General features: G+C 42.1%; 1 protein-coding gene and 1 long non-coding RNA gene across 5 annotated transcripts in view; one reads left to right on the top strand and one right to left on the bottom strand.

The window, feature by feature from the left end:
- LOC117282706 overlaps window positions 1–21,745 on the top strand; it is a 169,874-nt gene that overhangs the window by 41,699 nt on the left and 106,430 nt on the right. The window lies entirely within an intron of this gene.
- Window positions 1–21,745, bottom strand: part of LOC111866210 (paired box protein Pax-6) — a 259,392-nt gene that overhangs the window by 167,812 nt on the left and 69,835 nt on the right. For 2 of the 4 annotated variants that reach the window (XM_023856174.2, XM_033752651.1), the window contains exon 2: window positions 15,195–15,233. The exons of the other annotated variants lie outside the window; for them this stretch is intronic. In XM_023856174.2, coding sequence (XP_023711942.1) covers window positions 15,195–15,204 — 10 coding nt within the window. In that variant the 5' untranslated portion in view covers window positions 15,205–15,233. The remainder of the gene's footprint in view (window positions 1–15,194; window positions 15,234–21,745) is intronic. 4 annotated transcript variants of the gene reach the window in all.

The raw sequence follows: 21,745 nt of genomic DNA, 5'->3' as shown, positions 1-21,745 counted from the left end.
GCGTTCTACGGCGTGCACTGTCTTCACTTGCTCGGAAGCCGGGATCGTGGGTTTGAATCCCACTCAGGGCATGGATGTTTGTGTGCGTTTTTCTGTGTTTGTCTACAGGTAGAGGCTTTGCGACGAGCTGATCACTCGCCCAGGGAGTCCTACCGAATGTGTAAGATCTAATAAACCGAAGTGAAACGGAGAGTTTCATGGAGGTAGGCCTAGGCCCAAATTTGGGCTGTAGCGCCACAGAAATAAAATCTTGCTGATCACATGCACAGAGAACCTAAAATTCATACACTCCTAAGATTAGGCATCTCTGTTAATTTATGAAATGCTCTAATTTGCGAACGCTTCGCGTGATTCAGTAACAAAGGACAATACCACGTGATCGCATTCATTATAACCCCCCCCCCAATCCCCCCTTCCTTCAACTGTTACCTTGCATGCTCATAATACATAGTTGGAAAAGATGTTGCATATGAAAAATTGAACCGACTCCTGAAATCACAATGCAATGTTTTACGTATACAAAGCCTTATCGTGTGTTATGTTACTTATATCGATCTGCCTTACCCCAAGTCTTTTCTGCAGACTACCAGTGTCGTAATGCATGCATCCAGGCACGCATAAGGTTTCTCTATAGAATTGATAATTTAAATATGGCCGATAGGCGTCGAGACATGGCCATTTGTCTGAGCAACCTTCAGTGCCATCTGTTGCGAGAACTTGGAATGCTGCAGAGTTGTCTGAGGTGGGGTAGCTGGCTCAGGAAGCATGCCTCCTCCCATACACAGCAATTTACTCCACTTAACTACGCCTGAAATAGGTCCAACAGCTGAAATCTGTTCGGTATTTATGCACTTGTAGTTTATTTAACAAGCTCTCAGTATCACGAGACTGTACTCGTATAGCGTTTAATCTATAGGTGTGAAAATTTGTTCCTGATATTAAGGGGGGAACATAGACTGAGGGTGTTTGAGAACAGTGGGTTGAGGAGAATATTTGGGCCGAAGAGGGATGATGAAGTGACGATAGGTTTTTATAAAACTACATAATGAGGAGTTTCATGACTTGTATTCTTCGCCAGGTATAATTAGAAAGATCATGTGAAGGAGGATGAGATTGGCAGGGCATGTGGCATGAATGGGGAGAAGAGGAATGCATAAATGATATTGGCGGAAAAGCCGGAAGGAAAGAGACCACTAGAAAAACCAAGAAGTAGGTGAGTAAATAATAATAAAATTGATCTTAGAGAGATAAGATAGGATGTTTTGGACTGGATTCATCTGGTTCAGGATATGGACTAGTGGAGGGCTCTTGTGAACACGGTAATGAACGTTCGGGTTCCATAAGCTACTGGGAAGTTCTTGAGTAGCTACACAACTGGCGGCTTCTCAAGAAGAGCTCACTTTCATAAAGTTAGTGTATAGATGATAATGAATAATGAAAGGGAAGGGATACGAAAGGAAATAGACCTTAATGTTAATGATGTTCTTGGGTTGTTACTCCGTAGGTTTATGGTTGTAATAACCCCAGAACAGCATTAATATTAACAGGTAACCACCACGAAAGCCTTAAATCAGTCAATGAAATAACGTTGCCTAATTTAAGAAATTGTTCCAGAATTTGACTAGATGAACTGAAGAATATGACGAAAATTCTCAGTCAGTATATACCGTAGCCATTGTCCGGGCCGGAATTCGAACCGGGCATTTCCCGAATGCAAGACAAAAGAAGTATAGGTTGAGCCACAGAATGTTCCTCAAACTATAAGTGTCCGTGCCTTCGCTGCTGGGTGTTAAAGCAATTCGTCTGTCTGCATGAAACTTTGTAGAGACGCTGCTATTGAATATCACGTTTATGGATTCAATTCCTTCAGACATCTCACATGCGAACTTTTAAAAAAAGAAAGGGTATTAGTCACTTCCCAGATACTGATATCATGATCTTAATTAATTAAGCACCAAGCCCTTGAACACGTATGGATAAGTGGAGGTATAGCTCCACTATTTTTAACCTCTTGACTTAGAGGTGAGTGGTCTCATCTCTCTAGGAGACCTCTGAGCAAAGTAAAATGTTTCCCGCCCAACTACTTTCCAATGCCTCCGGTAGATGGGGAAGCATCGGGTACCACAGCCAGCCTCGCTGGCTGAACGGGGCTGATAGCGAGCACCAGTACCGGCAGGGTATGGAGACTGATAGAATATCAAAGGGGGACGTACAATAGAATATTAGTCGCGGTGAATGGGGAAAACCACCCACTATAATAATAATAATAATAATAATAATAATAATAATAAAATAGAGGTGAGTGGTCAGGTTCATGCATGAAGAAAAAGAAGCCTCAGAATATTTGGGGAAAAGGCTACGTGGGCCCTAATTTCGGTTGGAACAGAGACTGCTGACAGCCCCGAGACAAGGAGCAGTAACACATCGTGCAGGGTTGAATTACACTTTCGATTTCCCGAGCAGGACAGAATTAAAAGACGGATCACATGACGCACGCGGACTTCGTAATGAGTAACAGTATCGTAAGTCTCTAACCAAGTGCATGTCTTAGGCCGCGTCATACCTCAAGCGGTTAATTGCTGGCTTCCCATAGCGGCGGCCCGGGTTCGATCCCTGGTCTGGTCAAGTGGGATTTGTGGTGGACAAAGTGGCGCTGGGGCGGGTTTTCTCCGAGTACTTCGGTTTCCCCTGCCAATCTTCATTCCACCAGTTGCTCCACAATCACCTTCACCTATCATCTGGGGCTGGTACAATAGGCCAGAAGTGGCCGCAGTACAAGGGACTTAGTCCCACCCCACTAGCAATAAAAAACAAGTGCATGTCGTTCTGAAAACGTCCTTGAGGAAAGAAAATGTTTGTCCATTTTTTATATTTTTCATTGAGACGCTATTATTTTTCGAGTTCTCTCTCTATAGTTAGTAAGCTAAGGGCTGGAAAATCAAGGGATCCCTGTTCGATTGAACTGAATAGATTTTGGCTCATTCATAATTGGTGTATATCCCTGATGATGGCTAAAAAGACTCAATACAAACTATATAGGATGTAATTAGTTATTTATTAATTAAATATGAATGTTATGTCAAATGGTTTATAATTGAATTAAATCTATTTTTGTTCTTGTGATGTTTTCTTTTGATTAATCTGTGCTCTCATGAATTAGTCAGTATTTTGATTAGGGTACTGTTTATTTATTTAAAAAAAATATATACAAAAATTGGCTTAAGCAATGCGCCCCCGGGCCTCTGTTAAAACATTCTTATAAACGTCTTATTCTCTCATAGCGATCACCTTGCGAATTTTGAAAATATCTCTCAACTCAACTCTTAGAATATATTATTAGTATTTGGTACATACTGTATACTTCTTATTTCTTTAAATAAATTTAGGAAATTTGCTTATGAGGTAACAGACGCTTTGCGCAAATATTTTTTCCTCTAACCATAAGAGTTCTGTAACTGACTATATTCGTTTTTGTGGTTCTCGGACAAAAGCTCATCTTTTTGCCCCTTAGTTTTCGTACAGTTTACAATCCCAAAAGATTAGTGTTGTGGGAACAGCCCACATTCAAGCAAGTATGACAACGCAAGCTTCATTGCTTAGCAACGACGAGTAAACAGCGGTTGCTAGGCAAAGCCCACAACAATACGGACAGTGACTGGTTTTCTATATGTCCGACTCTAGGTTACATAGGAGGATACAGTTACAGATACAGTTGCACCGTTTACACAGACGAACTTGCGTTGTCACACTTGCTTGAATGTGGACCGTTCCCACAGTGTAATGTTCTCTAAGTTCGCACTCCTCCTGCCATCTATCGGAAGTTCATGAAACTTTAGAAAACACAACTACGCTTCTGATGGGCACATTTTGAACCAAGATACCTATTTATTTTTATGACAGAGATCCTTCTGTTAGGCCATCTGTATCTCTATACTTTATTTCTTTATGTATACAGTAGTTATTAAGGTATAAGGAATTATCGAATGGACTTATTTCCAATCAATTGAAGTCTGTAATCTCAGCAGAAGCTTTTCTGTTGGCCTGGGGCCTTCACACGAGACTCACGCAGTTCTTTTGTCAAAGTTTCATGGCCTTCGAGCTGCCTCCATGCGGCCAGTGCGTGTCCTGGTGTCATCACGAAACTTCAATCGATTTATAAATGATACAGCAGTATATATTCATAAATATGTAAAGGATTTAGATCTGTAAACTGCCCTTGAGTATGTAGATCTGAACATGACACAGTTTTACATATGAAAGTAGTGAATAAGTTGACATACCTGTAGAGAAATAAAAGAAAAGTTACAGACAAAATAACCAGTTGCGATAGGACTGCGGGCCAAAATGTGAGATGGACAAGTGCAGACCGACTGCCTGGCACAAATCAGGAGCGAATAAATTAAAAAAAGACTTTCTTCGTTGCCAGGTGTCGGGACAGAGATGAAAACTCAGCTTAGAGACTAAATACGTGGTCATATTATCACGTGTTTTTGGCTCTGTGACTAAAAATTACTAATTAAGCACTACGCCATGAAGACGTATGGGGGAGTGGATGTGTAGATCCGTATTTTTCTGACCTCGGCACTAGTTGGAGGTGAGTGGTCAGCTTTACGATCCGGCCGCTTTACCCGCGGGAAGAAGTCCCCTGTCTCCACTGGATAGGAGGCTGAGTGGGCCCCAGAACTGATCTGAACGTCGCGGAGAAGATAAAATTCTGGACCCACTAGGGACTCGAACTCTGACCCCTCAGTCGTCCAAGCCCGTAGGCAGTCTCTATACCGACTACGCTAAAGGGGGCATAGTACCCACCTAATTGAGCATAGAAGTCCCAGGGCAACAATGCCACCCGAGATACAGATAAGTTCTGCATTTGAGTGGATACAGGAGTAACACTTAAGCGTGCGTTGAGAGGTCAGTGTTCGTCACGTGACTAGGTTTGCTTACTTGTCCCTTGCATGTGTTGTGACTGTCTCAGTGGATGCCCTGCTTACGGTACTACTAAGGAAAAGCAGTGGTGGCTGGTGTTGTGACTATCTCAGTGGATGCCCTGCTTACGGTACTACTGAGGAAAAGCAGTGGTGGCTGGTGTTGTGACTGTCTCAGTGGATGCCCTGCTTACGGTGCTACCAAGAAAAAGCAGTGGTGGCTGGTGTTGTAATCCTCATTCGGTTTGATATCAGTTTAGTGGCTTTGTAGTGGTATCTTATTACTCTGTTTGGTAAATGGCTGACATGAATTGTATGTATGGCCGTGCCAATGAACATTCTCGGGAAGCAAATCACCTCTAAGCATAACATTATCCACAACGCACATCCGATCAGACAAACTTCACCAGCGACTAAGCAAATCTGGGTTCTCTGTTCTCTCTCTTTATGTTTATAGCAGTGTAATCATAGTTTGCAGCCAACTACAAAACCCTCCCATACCTCAACAGACACTCATTTCCAGACTGGAACGTTATGCTCATGTAAGTGAACACTACAGCCCCTGTAAGCCTGTAACTTCTTTGTCAACACCCTGTATGTTAAGAGTCGACTATGAATGGGCTGTGGGCAAGATGAAATATTCTCACTCGTTCTTACACTGTTCATGTTAAAGTTAGAATCACAGGCTGGGGAGGGGAGAGGTATTGTGGTATCGTAGTTTGTGAGACATTATGCTACAAGTCGTAAGGTCTCGGGTTCTATTCCCGTTGTGATCATTGGATCTTTCAATCGAACCTAATCATTCCAGCCGCACTACGGTCCTGGTGTTGACTCAGCTTCTAACAGAAAGAAGTACCAGGAATCTTCCTGGGGGTAAAGAGCAGTCGGCGTGTAAGGCTGACGGCCTCACCGGCATCTATGAGCCGATTTTCGAGAAAATCTTGTAACCTCACATTTCAGAAACCTATGGGCCTCTACTGCGTGTTACAGAGATAGCTTTACCGTTTTGTTTTAGAAACACGGGTTAAGAAAATCGGCGTGTACCAGTGGTAATGGACATTACTTCTGATGACCATGAATTATCACTTTATATGATTCTCAATAGCAGAATGATTCCTAAGAATGAGATGTATCCTGAAGATATTGTGCGTGCACAAAGAAGTGGTTGGATGACGGCTGATTTGATGGAAAGTGGGGTGCAAGATGTCTGGGAAAGATGCCCCGGGGCGCTTCGTAACCCGTTTAGTGTGTTAGTCCTTGACACCTTTCGTGAGCACTTGTCTGAAAAAGTGAAGGTTGCATTTGTAAGGCAGTGATTTGTGGTGGCATGACCAGCCAGCTTCGATCACTAAGCGACTATTTATAGATCACTTAAGGAAGGATTAAGGGACTTGGCTGCAACATGTAAAGTGAAAAAGTAAAGCCATCCCTGTATCAGGCCTTGAAAGTTGAGGCTCCCACATTATGTAGACAATCGGCTCACAGATTGCGGTAAGGTTGTCAGCCTTACGCGCCGGCCGCGCTTTACTCCCCAGGAAAATTATTTAATTAATTCCTGGTACTCATTTCTGTTAGAGGCTGAGTCGACCCCAGGGCCATAGTGCGGCCGGAAGGATTAGGTCAATTGAAAAAATCCAATGACCTCAACGGGATTTGAACCCACCCCCTTCCGGCTTGTAGCATAGCACCTCAACCAACTACGCTACCGCGAGGCTGCAACATGTAGCAAGACCATCTGCTACAGGACTTGGGTCTCGCCGATAAGAAGAATATGGCAGGAAAATCTGTGGAAAATTGTTCGGGAAATAGCTGCGATAGAGATACACTAGATGTCACAGAAGTCTGTTTTTGGGGCAATTCGGAACTTGACTCCGCTGGTTTAAGAAGGGGCCTAGAAGAATATGTTGACTCTGTGTGAGAATGGGCGCAAAAGTGAAGAAGGCAGAAATATATAAACTTAATTTAAAAAATTCAGTTTCACTTCATTTATATCTATTAATACAGGAGTGTTACATGTATTAATATTTACGGTTCCTGTTGTAATGTACTGTGGCCTGTAGACCCGTTGCTATGCAACAGGCGGATAAACAAATGCGCGTTTCTAAGCAGCTACTCGATAAACATTTTCCCGCGGATATGATATCCATTCTATCGCTAGGCGACAGCCCATGACAACAATAGAAAGATTTTTGGAGGCGATGTTTTCTGTTGGGTCCGCCCTGAGATTATATAATGAGGACACCAGCTGAGTTGTAGTCAGTTTTCAGCAGTTCACTTGACTGAATTGGCGTAAAGTAGGTGGTCGGTTACTGAGTTTAGTTGTCGGTTGAAACCTGTGAAGGGAAGAAGAGGAGGTTGGTGTGAAATGGCCATTAGTTTGGGACCCAGTTAGTTGAGTTGTCGATTGACAAGAATTCTGCACGGGCTACTGTGACAAGAAGACCTGAGCTCGGTAAACTGAAGAATCCTCCTCGGTAGAAGCCGTTGCCAGGAAACGGTCGGTGGAGACTCTAACAGACTGAGGATACTAGTCTGCGTGTGTTAGTTATCTGTAAAGTGTAGTTCCGAGTGGTGTATACAAGTGATCGATAAATCCATTCAATAATCCATACCCTGTCTATAGTCACTCACCCCTAAATACGCGACAGTACGTTCTATTTCTTGCAAACCCGTTACTAAATCAAGGGTGCCTCTTACAGTCAACGGTAGCATAGAATAAAGGAGAGTTCTGCTGAGTTCTGCTTCTTCCAAGCTTCGCGTTGGTTTCTCGCGCAGCTTAAGCTTTAACCCGGAAGATAGAGGTGACATGATCCTCCGAAACATCGGACCACGTGACGTTATATACCAGAAGATAGAACACTTCAGTTTTTGGCGTCTTCTGAATTCCTGTTGAGGCTTCTATTTAGAATAATGTTATTAAAACACTAACTCTATGATGCAGATGCATAATAGTTTCTAGACAGGAGGTCTGGTTCACCCTCTTGTCCTCAGTTAGTGCTCTGAATGGCCAACTCCGTGGTGAGAAGAAGGGACCAGCTGGCAGTACAGGATATCCCTGTAGCAGGCCGTAAACACCCATAAGTTTGTGAGACGTCGAGGCTCCCACATTCTCTTTGGCAGTGCCTTCAGTTTGACACGCTCGTCCATCTGATCCCTGATGTGTCAGGAGTTTTTCATTGAACTTCCTGAATCGTTCTGAAAGTTCCAAGCTTCACACATTTTTCAAATAAGCTGTACTTAAAAAATAGCCTTGTCTTATAACCTACTCGAGCAAGTATGTTAAGAAACTTGTGAGATTCCAGAACGAAGACGGGCGGCCAATTGATATGCTTCCGGTTCTCCACACGGGCTACCATTGTGCTCCGAATAACGAGGTCGTCGTCACGAGACTTGCAAACCGCGAAGCGTAACGCTATTTCCGTCTCACTCACTCCTTGTTTTGAATATTTAAACAAACCTGTGAAGTTGATAAAGCGAAGCAAAGGAAGGCAATTACATGCTGGCATTATGGTGTGGAATGGGTACGGGGATTAGCAACATTAGCCCCCCCCCGGCCTCTTCTCTGGTAACGACTTCATGACATTAGCATATCAATCTCACGGCCACTATCTCAATCGCGTGATTTGGCCGGTCACAACGGAGTCACGAAGTCTTCAGTTCAGAAACACTGGAAGGAATTTCTGAGAATGCGGACCGGAATTGTTTTCACTGATAGTGACTGAGAAGTGTTGGTTCGCTTGGCAACGTGGCGTTCAGAACTCACGGAGTAAGAGAGGGGAAAAAAGGAGGTATAATTGGTATTTCGTTGAATTGACAAAGCAGCAACGGGAATATAGTCTACAGATCGGAATACGTACATGGCCTAAACTAATTTAATTAGAATATGCGATGTAATTATTTTTCTTATCTGTCTCTACAGCCCCCTTGGGCCCTGGCCTCTGATTTTCAGTTTCATGATCATTTTACAGACTGTAGAGCTCCTTGGATAAGTGATCATCTCGTCGCAAGGCCTCTACCTAAACACAGGATAACACAAATACATAATAAACATATACAAATATCAGACATCAGTGCCTTGTGTGGGATTCGAACCCATGATCTCGGCCTCCGAGCTAGCGAAGGCAGTAAATGCCTGTTACCGTAACCGAAGATGAAATTATAGGCCTATAAACGTTTATTTAACCCTGCCTACATCGACATAGCTCAGACAACCATTATGTCAGTGTAAAACGAAAAGCTGTCCTGTAACAGGACGTGGAGGCCTATGGATTGTGAGGTGGCGAGGCTCCCACATTTTCTAGACAAACGGCTCACAGATGGTGGTGAGTTAAGTCAGCCTTACTCGCCGGCCCCACCTTTACATCTCCGAAGATTCCTGGTACTCATTTCTCTTAGAGGCTGAGTCGATCCCAGGTCCATAGTGCGACTGCAAAGATTAGATAAATTGAAAAAATCCGATGACCTCATCGGGAATCGAACCCGCCACCTTCCGGCTTGTAGCATAGAGTAGAATAGCAAGTGAGTGTACAATTTCGAAACGTACTTGTAGTAACCAGTTTGTTTAATTACCCTGAGAACTTAAAGGAAAGATGTTTCGGGCATAAAATATGTGTTTCATGTTTATCTAGGAGGCCTGTTCGAAATTTTTGGTCGTTTCTGAAAACAATTAGCGTGATACCCTAGGAAATGTGTATAGGTCTCCTTATAAAGTCTTCGCTAAGCATACGCAACCGGAATAAGAACGGGATCCCATGGTTTCGTAAAATTCTCCAATATCAAATTTCATGAATACCCGTCCAACGCTTCTTGAACTGTTTCATACGTACAGATAGAAAGGTAGAAGGAAATTGTAGGCTCTCTACAGAGTTCCGAACACGCTTTAAATGGAACGAATTCAAATCTTGCATTAACGCAATTCGTTATATTTTAATTTCTTAATTACAGAAATTTTGTGTAGTAAAAATTTGAATTAAATTAAATCAAATTGCGACGCTGTCAATATCTAGACAATTAGCGTCGAATGCTAAATTGCAACGGCTGTGGAAAAAGCGACCGTTGCCTAGTCGTGGTACTATCCTGATATTTTCCTGTAGGGGCTGAGTAAATCCACGTAACACAAGAGACGTTGTCTCGGCCGAGTTTCAGTAAGGTCACTTGATTCTGAGTCTAGAGGGTTACCGCTGCGCAAACCTGCTCGATGCAGACCAATTGAAAACTAGTTTCAGTATGCCTCTATGTTGTCTCGTCATAACCGAACGTAATCTCTTCCCACCTTGCGTTTAAAGAGCAGAGTACATTGGTATGAAAAGCACAGCTTAGTTGTCACGAAAACAGTTCAGAAATATCGAAGAGGAATTAATGTTTTTTTTATGGGAAATGCAGGAAGAACGGGACTACTAGGAAGACCTAGATTTAGATGGGAGGATAATATTAAAATGGATCTAACTGGATTGATCTGACTCATGATAGGGGCTAGTGGATGGATTTTGTGAACGCGGTAATGAATGTTCAGATTCCATAAAATTTTCGAAAATTTTTGAGTAGCTGAGCGACTGGCAGCATCTCAAGAAGAGCTCAGTTCCGTGGTGTCAGTATAGAAATGTCCGATAAATAATCCCATATATCACCATTCTTGTTAACACGTTTGGCATTTTGAACTATGTTTTGTGCTGTGCGTGTGTTCATTGTATTCCACAATACTGAAATACAAGACATATGCCTAAATAAATTATAAAGTTTAGTAAAATGGGCTCAGGGGGGCTGTATATCACTTGGCTGCTCTGTTTAGTTCCATGTTGGCACCGTACAGTCGGATGTGAAACACGCCATTATTGAACAGGCCCTTAGGGACTGTAATGGGCGCTCTAGCGTGAAAATTGCGCACTATCTAAATTGCCAGTCACTAATGTATGGCACTGTGTTTACGAAAACCGCTGTGGTTGCCATGGAGATGTATATGGAGTGGCTTCAACACAATGGCCTCTACGCTTCTGTTCCCGCAGAAGCATTGTAACACTCAGTCGAACAGCACAGAATAGCCTACCTAATTTATACTGCGGATCTGTCTAATTCACCCTGACTTATTGTGACTCGCAGTTCATACTGAGATAATGAATTGGCCTGCATTCATTCGGACACACGATGTTAACATTGGGCGTGTCCTACACCCAAAAATCAATCATTTACAAACCTGCAATCATTAACCTGTAAGACAATGCAGAAAGACGTAAGACAGGAATAAGAATATGAGGGTAGGCTGGGGCAATCCAGGCACCTCCCCCCCCAAAAAAATTGATAGTGAAGAAATTATGCTAAATATTAATACCATGTGACTTGAACACGTCGATCCTAAAGGATTCTGACGGTTCTGTATAACACTCAGAATTACTAGGGTTTATGGACTCTCTCCACCGTCAGGTGTTCTAGAAATTAGGAAACACGACGTTTTGGAAACTGGATGTGTTTGCGTCCTCAGGTGAGGGGGTGGGGAATATAGTTGGGTCCCTTAGAAACAACGAACCCAAATCACTGTAGTGAATCTGACAGAGGTTGTCGAGTGGTTGAGGTTAGCTCTTTCTAAGGGACCAAACTGAATAATGTCTTGCCCTCATTTGAGGACGTAAACAGATCCAATTATCGAGAATTTATCTTCTTTAGTATACCGGACGATGGACAAAGTCCAGAAGCTCATTAATGCCATTTTTTTTCCTTTGCACTACAGCCCCAGTGGGCCTAGGCCTACCTCCATGAACTTCTCCGTTCACTTCGGTTTACTAGATCTTACACATACGGTAGGACGCCTTGGGAGGGTGATCAGCTCGTCGCAAGGCCTCTACCTCTAGACAAACACAGAAAAACGCACACAAACATCCATGCCCTGAGTGGGATTCGAACCCACGATCCCGATTTCCAAGCGAGCGAAGACAGTGCATGCCTTAGACCGCTCGGCTACCGTGACCGGCAGTGTATAAGAATAATATATAAGAATTCAGTTCGTACCTCACAGGAAACAGATCCGAACCCACGATCCCGGCTTCCGAGCGAGCGAAGACAGTGCATGCCTTACACCGCTCGGCTACCGTGACCGGCCATTAATGCCAATACCTGTGCTTAATTCTGTAATTAAGCATTATGCCATGAAGACGTATGGAGGAGTGGAAGTACAGTCGCGTTATTCTTAACCTCGGCACATGATAGAAGAGAATGGTCAGCTCCAAGCCCCTTCAGCTTTATCCCCAGGGAAAGGGTCATAGATACTCATTAAGGAGGGACTCGATGGGCCCCCAAACCGGTGAGGAAGCTTTGGAGAAGATAAAAAATGTTTCCCCTTCAGGAAAAAAAAAAACCCAGTCGTACAGGTCGTAGCCTAGTTACTATACCGACTGAGCTATCGTTGTTCCTTCTTTTAACTTTTATGTTAGATTTATTGTTAGTTTAAACCCTTCCAAGTTTCCGTAAGGCTTCCATTTTCCCATTACTTTCTTTCGGTCTCAAGTTAACACGAGGACGTCGAACATGTTCGTCAGAATTACGCTCTTGAGGAGTCAACACCGAACATAGCGGAAGAGACAGTTCAGTGTCATTATTACTATACTAACAGTTAGTAATAATTATCATAATTTGGTTAATGTGTATTCGAATTCTTTCCCAAAACAACTGCCAAGTTGTAAACTTAATTGAAGCCATATCGGATTATCGGATCTCAGAGCTCTTGAAACGCACTGCGTAGTTCAATAGTAGCTCACTGATGTTAACGAGGGATATACAGCGTGTCCACAAAGTCCCTTCGGGGTTTTGAAAAATCGTGGCGTGCAAACAAATTGAGCTACCTTCCCGCCGATAGTACGCATACTGTGAATGAACGGTGTGTAGGCAGGAAAATATGGCTGCGTTTACATTTAGTTTCCTATGAACTGTAGTGAGGGATGCAATGCTACAAGTCGGAAGGTCGCGGGTTCGATTCCAGATGAAGTCGCTTGATTTTCAATTGACCTAATCCTTCCAGCCGCACTATGGCCCCGGGGTCGACTCAGTCTCTAACAGAAATGAGTTCCAGGAACCTTCCTGAGGAGTAAAGAGCGGCCGGCGCGTAGGCTGAAAACCTCACCTTCATATGTGAGCCGATTGTCTAGAAAATATAGAAGCCTCGACGTCCCACAACCTTATGGGCCTTCACGGTCTGTTACAGGGATATATTTACTGTTTTATGAACTGCATTGAAATGAGAAAGCAGCTACAAAATGAACGCAGTTTGCTAACTTTATTAGTATTTACTAACCTGTATAACAGGGTAACAGCTGACTAATAATTACAATGTAATATTATTATCAAATATTAAAATAGGTATGTGTGACGTCTAATAAATACTACGCACAATTGTAACAGCAACAAAAATTACAGAAAATAGGAACTCATTATACTAAAATTACTAGATGCTTTGAGTATTTACAAGCAAAAGGGAAAACTGTAATTAAGTGTAAGTCTTTATAATTATGGGATCAGCCGGTAGCAGGTGTTGCTCTTGACTGTAGTGAGACAAAGATGGTAACAAGTTCATAAACATTTACACCTAGCCCGAGATTTATTTTCTATAAATACATTTCTGTAATGAACGGATCTTTTAAAATATACCCCAGTGGGATTTAAGCTTAAAGTACATTTTAATAAATAATATATTCGCTGGATAAAATGTTTCCATAATTACATATTAGAATAATATTTATTGTAGCACAGCGTAATATGTAGCTCGATTTTGGAGAAGAGGAATGCATATAGGATATTGTTGGGAGAGCCAGAAGGAAAGAGTCCACTGGGAAGACCAAGGCGTAAATGTGTGGAAAATATTAAAATGTATCTTAGAGATAGGATGGGATGGTATGGATTGGATTGATCTGGCTCAGGATAGGGACCAATTGAGGGCTCTTGTGAACACGGTAATGGACTTTTGGATTCCATAAAATGTTGTTAAATTCTTGAGAAACTACAGAATTGGCTTCTCCTCAAGAAGGGCTCAGCTCCATGAGTGAGTAAGTAAGTAAGTAAGTAAAGCGTAATATTTATCATCAAGAAGAGAAGTTTGAGCAAATCAACTTTACACACAGTGTTCTGATAATATTCAAATTTATGTCTCTGTGTGTGATAAGAGAATAGTGTAACCATAAATTACGTCATAGTGGCGCGCAGTACAAGATGTGTGAATTTGCTGTATTCTTTCCTGCATCTGTTTAATATTTATCATGGTTAAGTTTGGACACGACTGGTGTTGTCCCAGATGTATTATCAACAAAACAGTGAACAAGCAAGAAATATAATTTCCTTATATTTATTCCTGGTTCAGTTAGTAACTTTGCTTCACTCATTGACAAAACGGATCTCTTTAGAACCCCAACTTCAGTTACGACTGATTGTCATTCTTCTCTGTTATTTTGAACTTTCTTTCGTTATTCTAATTTTCGTGTCTTTTATATCAATTCTCTGCAACTTCCGGTCATCTTAATTTAGGTATTCTTCTTTGTTTTATATTTTCTGATTTACTTTAAAAAGTATTTGTCACCTATATTTGGCAAATTCTAATTACTGGCCCAAAACAATTCCAAACTTCGTTTTTTATCAGCTACCAGATCAGAGAATGGCCGCCTCTGTGTTCTAGTGATCAAAGTTCCTGGGTACATATCCAGAGGCCCGGGTTAGATTCCCGGCACTACCAGATTTTCTGAGAAGTAGCAGGTCTGGAACGGGGTCCACTCAGCATCGTGAGGATAACTGAGGAGCTGTTTCAAGGAAATATTGGCTCAGGTAGAGAAAACCGTTGCTCTGACCCCGCGACACCCTCTATCCGCTAAAGTTGGCACTAACTTCGCCGATAAGCGGCGGTCGCTCGGTCGGTATAGTTCGCTTGCGGACTAAAACCGTGGAGTATTTTTGCCAAGTCATAGGTTCTACAAAATTTCCTCTGTTTTTTCCTCACAGCGTTTAAGAAGAGTTCTATCTTCTGGTATACAACTCCGTGTAGTCCCGTAAAATTCAATTGAACTTTCGAAAGAACATGTCGCCTCCATCTTCAGGGCAGAGGAAGTAAATAGAGTCCGTGCCTGCTTTGACGTTAGTTTCTTGCTTGGTAAGATCCTTAAGATTGAGGCGACATGCTCGTCTGAAATATCTGTTGACTTCCAACGGACTACACGGCGTCATAACACAGAAGATATAAGTGCTCAGTTATTTGCTACTTCTGATTACTATGGCTCATTTATTTCTTTAGGTTATACTTACACGAATCCATGTAAATGTGTCTTGTCTGGTGATGGCACACTGAAAATTAAACAAAATTAATATATTAGTCTATGCAGGGAAAAATGGTCAATTTGTCAGTACGACTAATTCAGCTGTTCCTAGCATATTACTTTCCGCGCTTCCAGTTTAGTTCAGAGATGTAATTTGATGTATTGACTTCAGAGGGCAATAACTTCTGAACACAGAAACAAAAAACTTAGATCATTACTTGCGCGCACCAAGCGGAAATCCGCCGAATTATAAAATAGTTGCAGCCAATGCTGAAACGTTTTAACATATTCATTTTTTTAATTCGCTTAGTGGGGGGTGGAGTCCAACTTGGTCCACATGGCACGGTGGCCACTGATTGGCCTATTACAGCCTGCCCCGGGTGATTATGATGATGGAGAATTTGGTGGAATGAAGATTGGCAGGGGAAACCGAAGTACTCGGAGAAAACTCTCCCCAGCGCCACTTTGTCCATCACAAATCCCACTTGACCGGACACAGGATCGAACCGTGGCCGCCACAGTGGAAAGCCAACGACTAACCGCTTGAGCTATGGCTCAGCATTTTAACATGATATCGCAACTGTGTTCGTACATCAAGATCCGATTGCATTTCTGTGCATGACTGTACTGAACGCGGTACCGTCCCTACTAAGATACATGTTTCACATTTATAAGCAGGGCCAGAGACGAGAAATGAAATCCGGACCAGTCTCAAATGCGGTCTCACAGCCCCTGAATTTTTTATGTAGACATATGAAGCGTAGCGCACTATGTGAAAGAAATAATTTTTGATTGAATATTTTTAGGTGTTATTCGTGGGAGATATTGTCTAACGGACGCATCATTCGATAACCTGTAGGACTGGAAGGGACCATAAGGGAAAGGGGCGGAAATTAATAGCAGGGAAACTAATATAATAAATAGAGAAATGTAAGATTTGAGGCTTTCGTGTCGGTGACTAGGAAGAATGCCGTCTCCTGGGATGTGGAGCCGTGTAGATATTTTGTAAACCGACGTTTCGGAGAGATATCGTCTCCTTGTGCAGGGTATAAAAATCCGTGAGCTAGTTACCGCCGTGAGCTGGTAGCTGCAGCAGATCCTCGTTCGCGGATTTTTATACTCTGAAGATGGAGACAATACATTCATTCGAAACGTTAGTTCACAAAATATCTTCATGCCTCCACCTCCCCGAAGACGGCATTCTTCAAAGGGTGAAATATTATATTGAATTCTCAATGGCTGTTACAGTGGTGGTTAGAAAAAGGAAAATTTATGTAACTAATAATATTGAAGTCCATTCTTCGATGTCGAACTCTTTGTTGTCTGTGTGTGTGTGTGTATGTGGGGGGGGCTTGGTTTAGACGAGCGTCGGCATCCATGGGTATATGCGTCTGTAAAAATATCGAACTACAAGTACCCTTATATAGAAAAGGTGAAGGTAAATTTGTCCTTGTTCTTAACTAATTACGCACTACGCCATGAAGGCGTATGGGGAAGTTGATGTATAGATAAAAATTTTCTTGACCTCGACACTAGCTGGAGGTACCTCCGGGTACCGATTGAATATGAGGTTCGGTGGACCCCAGGGCCTGTCTGAACTACGTGGCGAAGAGAAAATTCTTGACCCTACAGAGACTCGTATTCCGACCCCTCGGTTATCGAACCCGTAGCTAGTCGCTATACCGACTGCGCTATCCCGGCTTCACACCCTTGTAAAGTACTGTATAAAATTAATTAAAAGTAGAACTCTGCCAGACTTTAATATGGTCTGACACTTGGTAGAAGATTCGATAAACGTTACGTTAAAAAGCTCTATACAACAGACTGTGACCCTGTGAAATTCGTAAGACGGCTCAAACTTGAGATAAAATGATATTGTACCATTCATGCAGAATTTCCAGCTCCTAGAAGGAACGTCACAACGTCAGAAATAGGCTCATCTCGTACGATGTCGCTTAACATATCAGAAACACGCCATATTTTGCATCTTATTTGTTGCCGCTTTTAATAAAAAGTAAGTTGGTTAAAGCAGTAACTCTTCCGACATTTATTCGGGTGATGCCTGGTTTGAATCTTCACATGAATGCAACTATCCTTACAGAGCATTTTCATGGTTTTCCTCAATTTCTCCAGGCAGATACCAGGATAGTACCTTAAATTAGGTCAGTTCTGATGTATTTCTTATTCCTTCAAAATCTATCATCGCTAATCATCCTGTCATTCGACACTAAGTAATCTGAGCTACTGACACCATCACTAAGTACGTAATAAATAAAACAATTGTGGTCGACCCACATCCGCTGGGTTGGGCACCCAAAGATTACAATAGAAGCTGGAAGTTGTCTGCTGTTGATGTTCCTTGCCAGAACATGTGCGACCACTCCCTGGCTGCGTTCCATGTAATGGCTCCTTGAGAGAGTCTGGCCGGTTGCCTGCACGGCTTGTCCGTGTTCTGATTAACCTTGCAGGCCTACTGCAGAATACAACTGCAGTATCACGACAATTATATTACAGAACACAGAAGTATTCAGTTCAGAGAATGCTCCGTAAAGAGATGAATTCATCATAATGAGTTTATTTGCATATTTTTGAAAGCAAGAGAAAACTGCATAATGAGGAGCTTCATAACTTGTACTCTTCTCCAAGTATAATTAAAATGATCAAGTCAATGAGGATGACGTGGGTAGGGCATGTAGCACGAATGGGGGAGAAGAGGAATGCATATAGGATACTGGTGGGGAAGCCAGAAGGAAGGAGACTTCTGGGAAGACCAAGGAGTAGGTGGGTGGACAATATTAAAATGGATAGAGACAGGATGGGATGATATGGAATGGATTGATCTAGCTCAGGATAGGGAACAGTGGAGGGCTCTTGTGAACACGGTAATGAACCTTCGGGTTCCATAAAATGCTGGGAAATTCTTGAGTAGCTGCAGATTTGGCTTCTCCTCAAGAAGGGCTCAGCTCCATACGTAATAAGAGTAACTCTGTTCTGCATACAGGTAAGAAAACATATTCTAGAGGAAATACGGTGGGTTATTCGGAGGCAACTGTGTAGTTACACTTCACTATTTAATCATACATTTCACTAAGTTGAAAATATTTTAATCCTCTGTGATATTTACTTACTTGGCCAAAGTACTGCGCCGATTGCAATGGTCGTGTGGTCTAAGGCATGGAATATCTTCGCCCGCTCAAACGCTGGGATCGTGCGTTCGAATCCCACTCAAGGCATGCATGTTTTTCTGCGTTTATTCTGTGTTTTTGTTGTCCCGTGTAGGTTAGCGGCCATTCGACGGGCTGATCCCCCGCCTAAAGAGTCCTGCCGACTGCCTGGCTGTCTAAGATTAAGAAACTGAAGTGGAACAAAGCATTTCACTGATGCCCCATGCTCCAAGTGGGAAGAACAGGAATAGATAGATAGATAGATAGATAGATAGATAGATAGATAGATAGATAGATAGATAGATAGATAGATAGATAGAGCAATTTCTTTACATGTAGTTTAGCGTGTAGAGCCGTTACTATGCGGTGCCCGTGAGATAAGGAAATATACCACAGCCGTTTCTAAGCAATGGCCCTGTAAACATTTTCCTGCAACAAGAAATTGATCTGCAACAAAAGAGACATTCTTGGAAACGATGTTTTCTAGTCGGTTCGTGCCGAGGAGTTATAAAGAAGACAGTTGGGGCAACCAAGTCAGTTCTGTGCTGGAGTCTGAAGCAAGAAAGGTTCAGTTGTAAGCGAGCCGCTGTTCAGAGAGGACTTATCATTGTTAGAAGCCGTTACCAGGAAACGTCTAGTAACAGCCTGAGAACACTAGACTATGTGTTCTAGTGAACCGTAAAGTGTGGATATCAGCGATGTGTTAGTTACGATCTGGAAGTGGCAAATAAATCCAAATATCCAAAATCCCGTCTATGGTCACTGTAACACGTGACAATATGCATGTGTGTGTGTGTGTGTGTGTGTGTGTGGACTTCATCTCCACTGTAAACGTAAAGCAGCACACAAGAAGAGTGTCACGGCACACATATATGCCCTTTATATTGTTTTAAAATGTTTTAAAATCACTTTACATACAAAAATCATCAGGTACCAAAAATGATTAAATAATATTATTTTAAATGTGCAGCCCTAATCGGCCAAATAATACTGTACTACAGTGTTACAGTTCACGTGCATCAACATATATACCTTAAAGTCAGAGAGCAGGTTTCACACCCATACAGAACCACAAGCAAAATTATAGTTTTGTATACTCTAATTTTATGTTTTCAGAAAGCAGACGAGAAGACAAAATGTTCTGGCTTGAATAGTAGCAAACACTACCCAAATTCGATCCCTTTTAATTTCTTCAGGAGCGAAATTTTGATTTTTTAGGGTTGCTCTTAAATATTTTAAATTTGCCACAGTGCATTAAGTGGAACTGCAGTGATACACATTTTATTCTTGACGTTTCGGCGACTGCTCAGGATACTGAACCGAATGGGAGCAAATATTTCCCGTTATTAACTTTCCCGTGAATGTAATTATTGGCATTAATATCTGTCTTGACTTTCGTTCAAGTATTGCCGGAACTGTATCTGACCATGATTTGTCGGGTGTTACGCCCTGCAGATTTTTAGCTATATCGACGTTTCGGAGGAGAATGCTGACTAATTTTCAGCGTACTTGATCACGACCCTGAGAACCTCAGCTCATATATAGTGAATCTCTATGGAGAAGATAATTTTTAATCCTGAAGTAGGAGGCAGCAGTTTCTCCGAAACGTTATCTATCAAGCTGTAAGTTATCAAGTCGTGAAAGACGGCGATGTTCCTAGTTCCAGGTTTGAGAATCCTCCAATGGGAGACTACATACGCAGCAGATTTCTACCTTGAGGACAGAAGCAAAATATTCCTCTGAAAGGAGGACAATTTTACCAAATTGTAGAGCGTCACATCCAAGAGATCAGTAATTTTCATAGTCACTGCTTCTTTTAACCTGAAGAAGGACGCATCAGCTTTATCCGAAACATGCTTGCTATCACCCATACTACACATCACAGAAGGAAATAACTTTATTAATCATCACAAAAAAAAACATATTTTTTCACTTGTTCTCAATTTCGTCCTGTTATTCTAATTCGTTTCTGAAAAGGGTGGAAATTTTACGTTTCCTGACTATGTCCAAATATATTGAGTGTCCTCTTATGAAGTTATGGGGACTCTTTCTATGAGAGTAAAACTGCCGGAGCGTGAAGCTCACAACTCAACTTCTTTTGCCGCTGTTAAAAGTGCATGAACCTTTATCAGTATTTCTCCGTGCGTTTTCTTGGAGTTTTGCTTACGTAAACGTAAGGATAAAGTTAAACTTTGATTGTTTCCACATGTAAAATGATTAATTTATTCCCTTTGTTCACTGAATCATTGCCAGATCACGTGGTCCATATCACTCATCTCTGTGTACTGTACTGAGCGTGTACGCTTGCCAGACAGAGCAGTAAAGCACCTCACTACAAACCGTGGTGTGTTCGGTACTTACTACTGCTTATAATATATAAATCACTACTAACCGGTATGCAACACTTCTTTCGCTTGCCTAGGGTCCTGATATAGATAACAGCTTCTCAGCAGCGACTGGAAGCAAGTAAATCAAGCACACAAGTACAGTACTGTCCTAAAGTAAAGGCACCGTTTAACCCACTTCGCATATCCCGTGATTTTTAAGTTCTGGCAAAGGTAACAGTAAAGTTGTCCCTGTGCTTAACTAATTAAGCACTATTCCATGAAGGCGTATGGGGGAGTGGATGTATACGAGAAGATCTACATTTTTTACCTCGGGATTAATTCTAGGCGAGTGGCCAACGTCAGCCTCTGCCTCTTTACCCCCAGGGCTAACTCCCCCCCCCCAGTACACATTGGATAGGAGGATGGATGGACCTCAGAGCTGGTATGGACGATATGGAGAAGAGAAAATTCTTGACCCTACCGAGACTCGAAATCCAAACACTCGGACGTCCAGCCCATAGACAGTCACTATACCGACTGAGCTACCCCGGCTCCTCTTTACAGTCATAATCAAGCATAATGAAGTAAATTTTTTTAAGGTCATAAATTGGTTTTTTTCTAGGCTACTTTTATTACTTTAAAAAAATAAAAGGAAGGTTATGAGATCACCTTGCTCTCTTCTGTGTGTCCCTCATGTCGCTGCTACGCAACGGCCGTCTGTTTGTTCCCCCCTCCCCTTTATTTTTTCGTTTTTTATGTGGTCCATATCTTATCAGAGGAAAGCAGGCTATTAGTTCTTCCCAGAACTTCCTGTATAAGTTTATATCAAACCGTTAGCTACATTTCATAATCAGGCCAGAAGTGAGCTTAGTAAACGGCAAAGAACTCTGTTGGAAATTCGGTGCACTACATTGTAAAGAACACCCTTTATATTCTTATTATAATTGCTACGAACAGACAGGGCTGTATAAAAACAGAAACGCATCGTGAGGGAGGCAGGTGGACGGCCTTACGTTTGATGTAGCAGATCCTTTTCTTTCTCATACTAC

This window comes from Cryptotermes secundus, unplaced genomic scaffold (genome assembly GCF_002891405.2).
Source record: "Cryptotermes secundus unplaced genomic scaffold, Csec_1.0 scaffold81, whole genome shotgun sequence".
NCBI classification, from domain to species: Eukaryota; Metazoa; Arthropoda; class Insecta; order Blattodea; family Kalotermitidae; genus Cryptotermes; species Cryptotermes secundus.
This window is presented reverse-complemented; position numbering and strand designations above follow the sequence as displayed.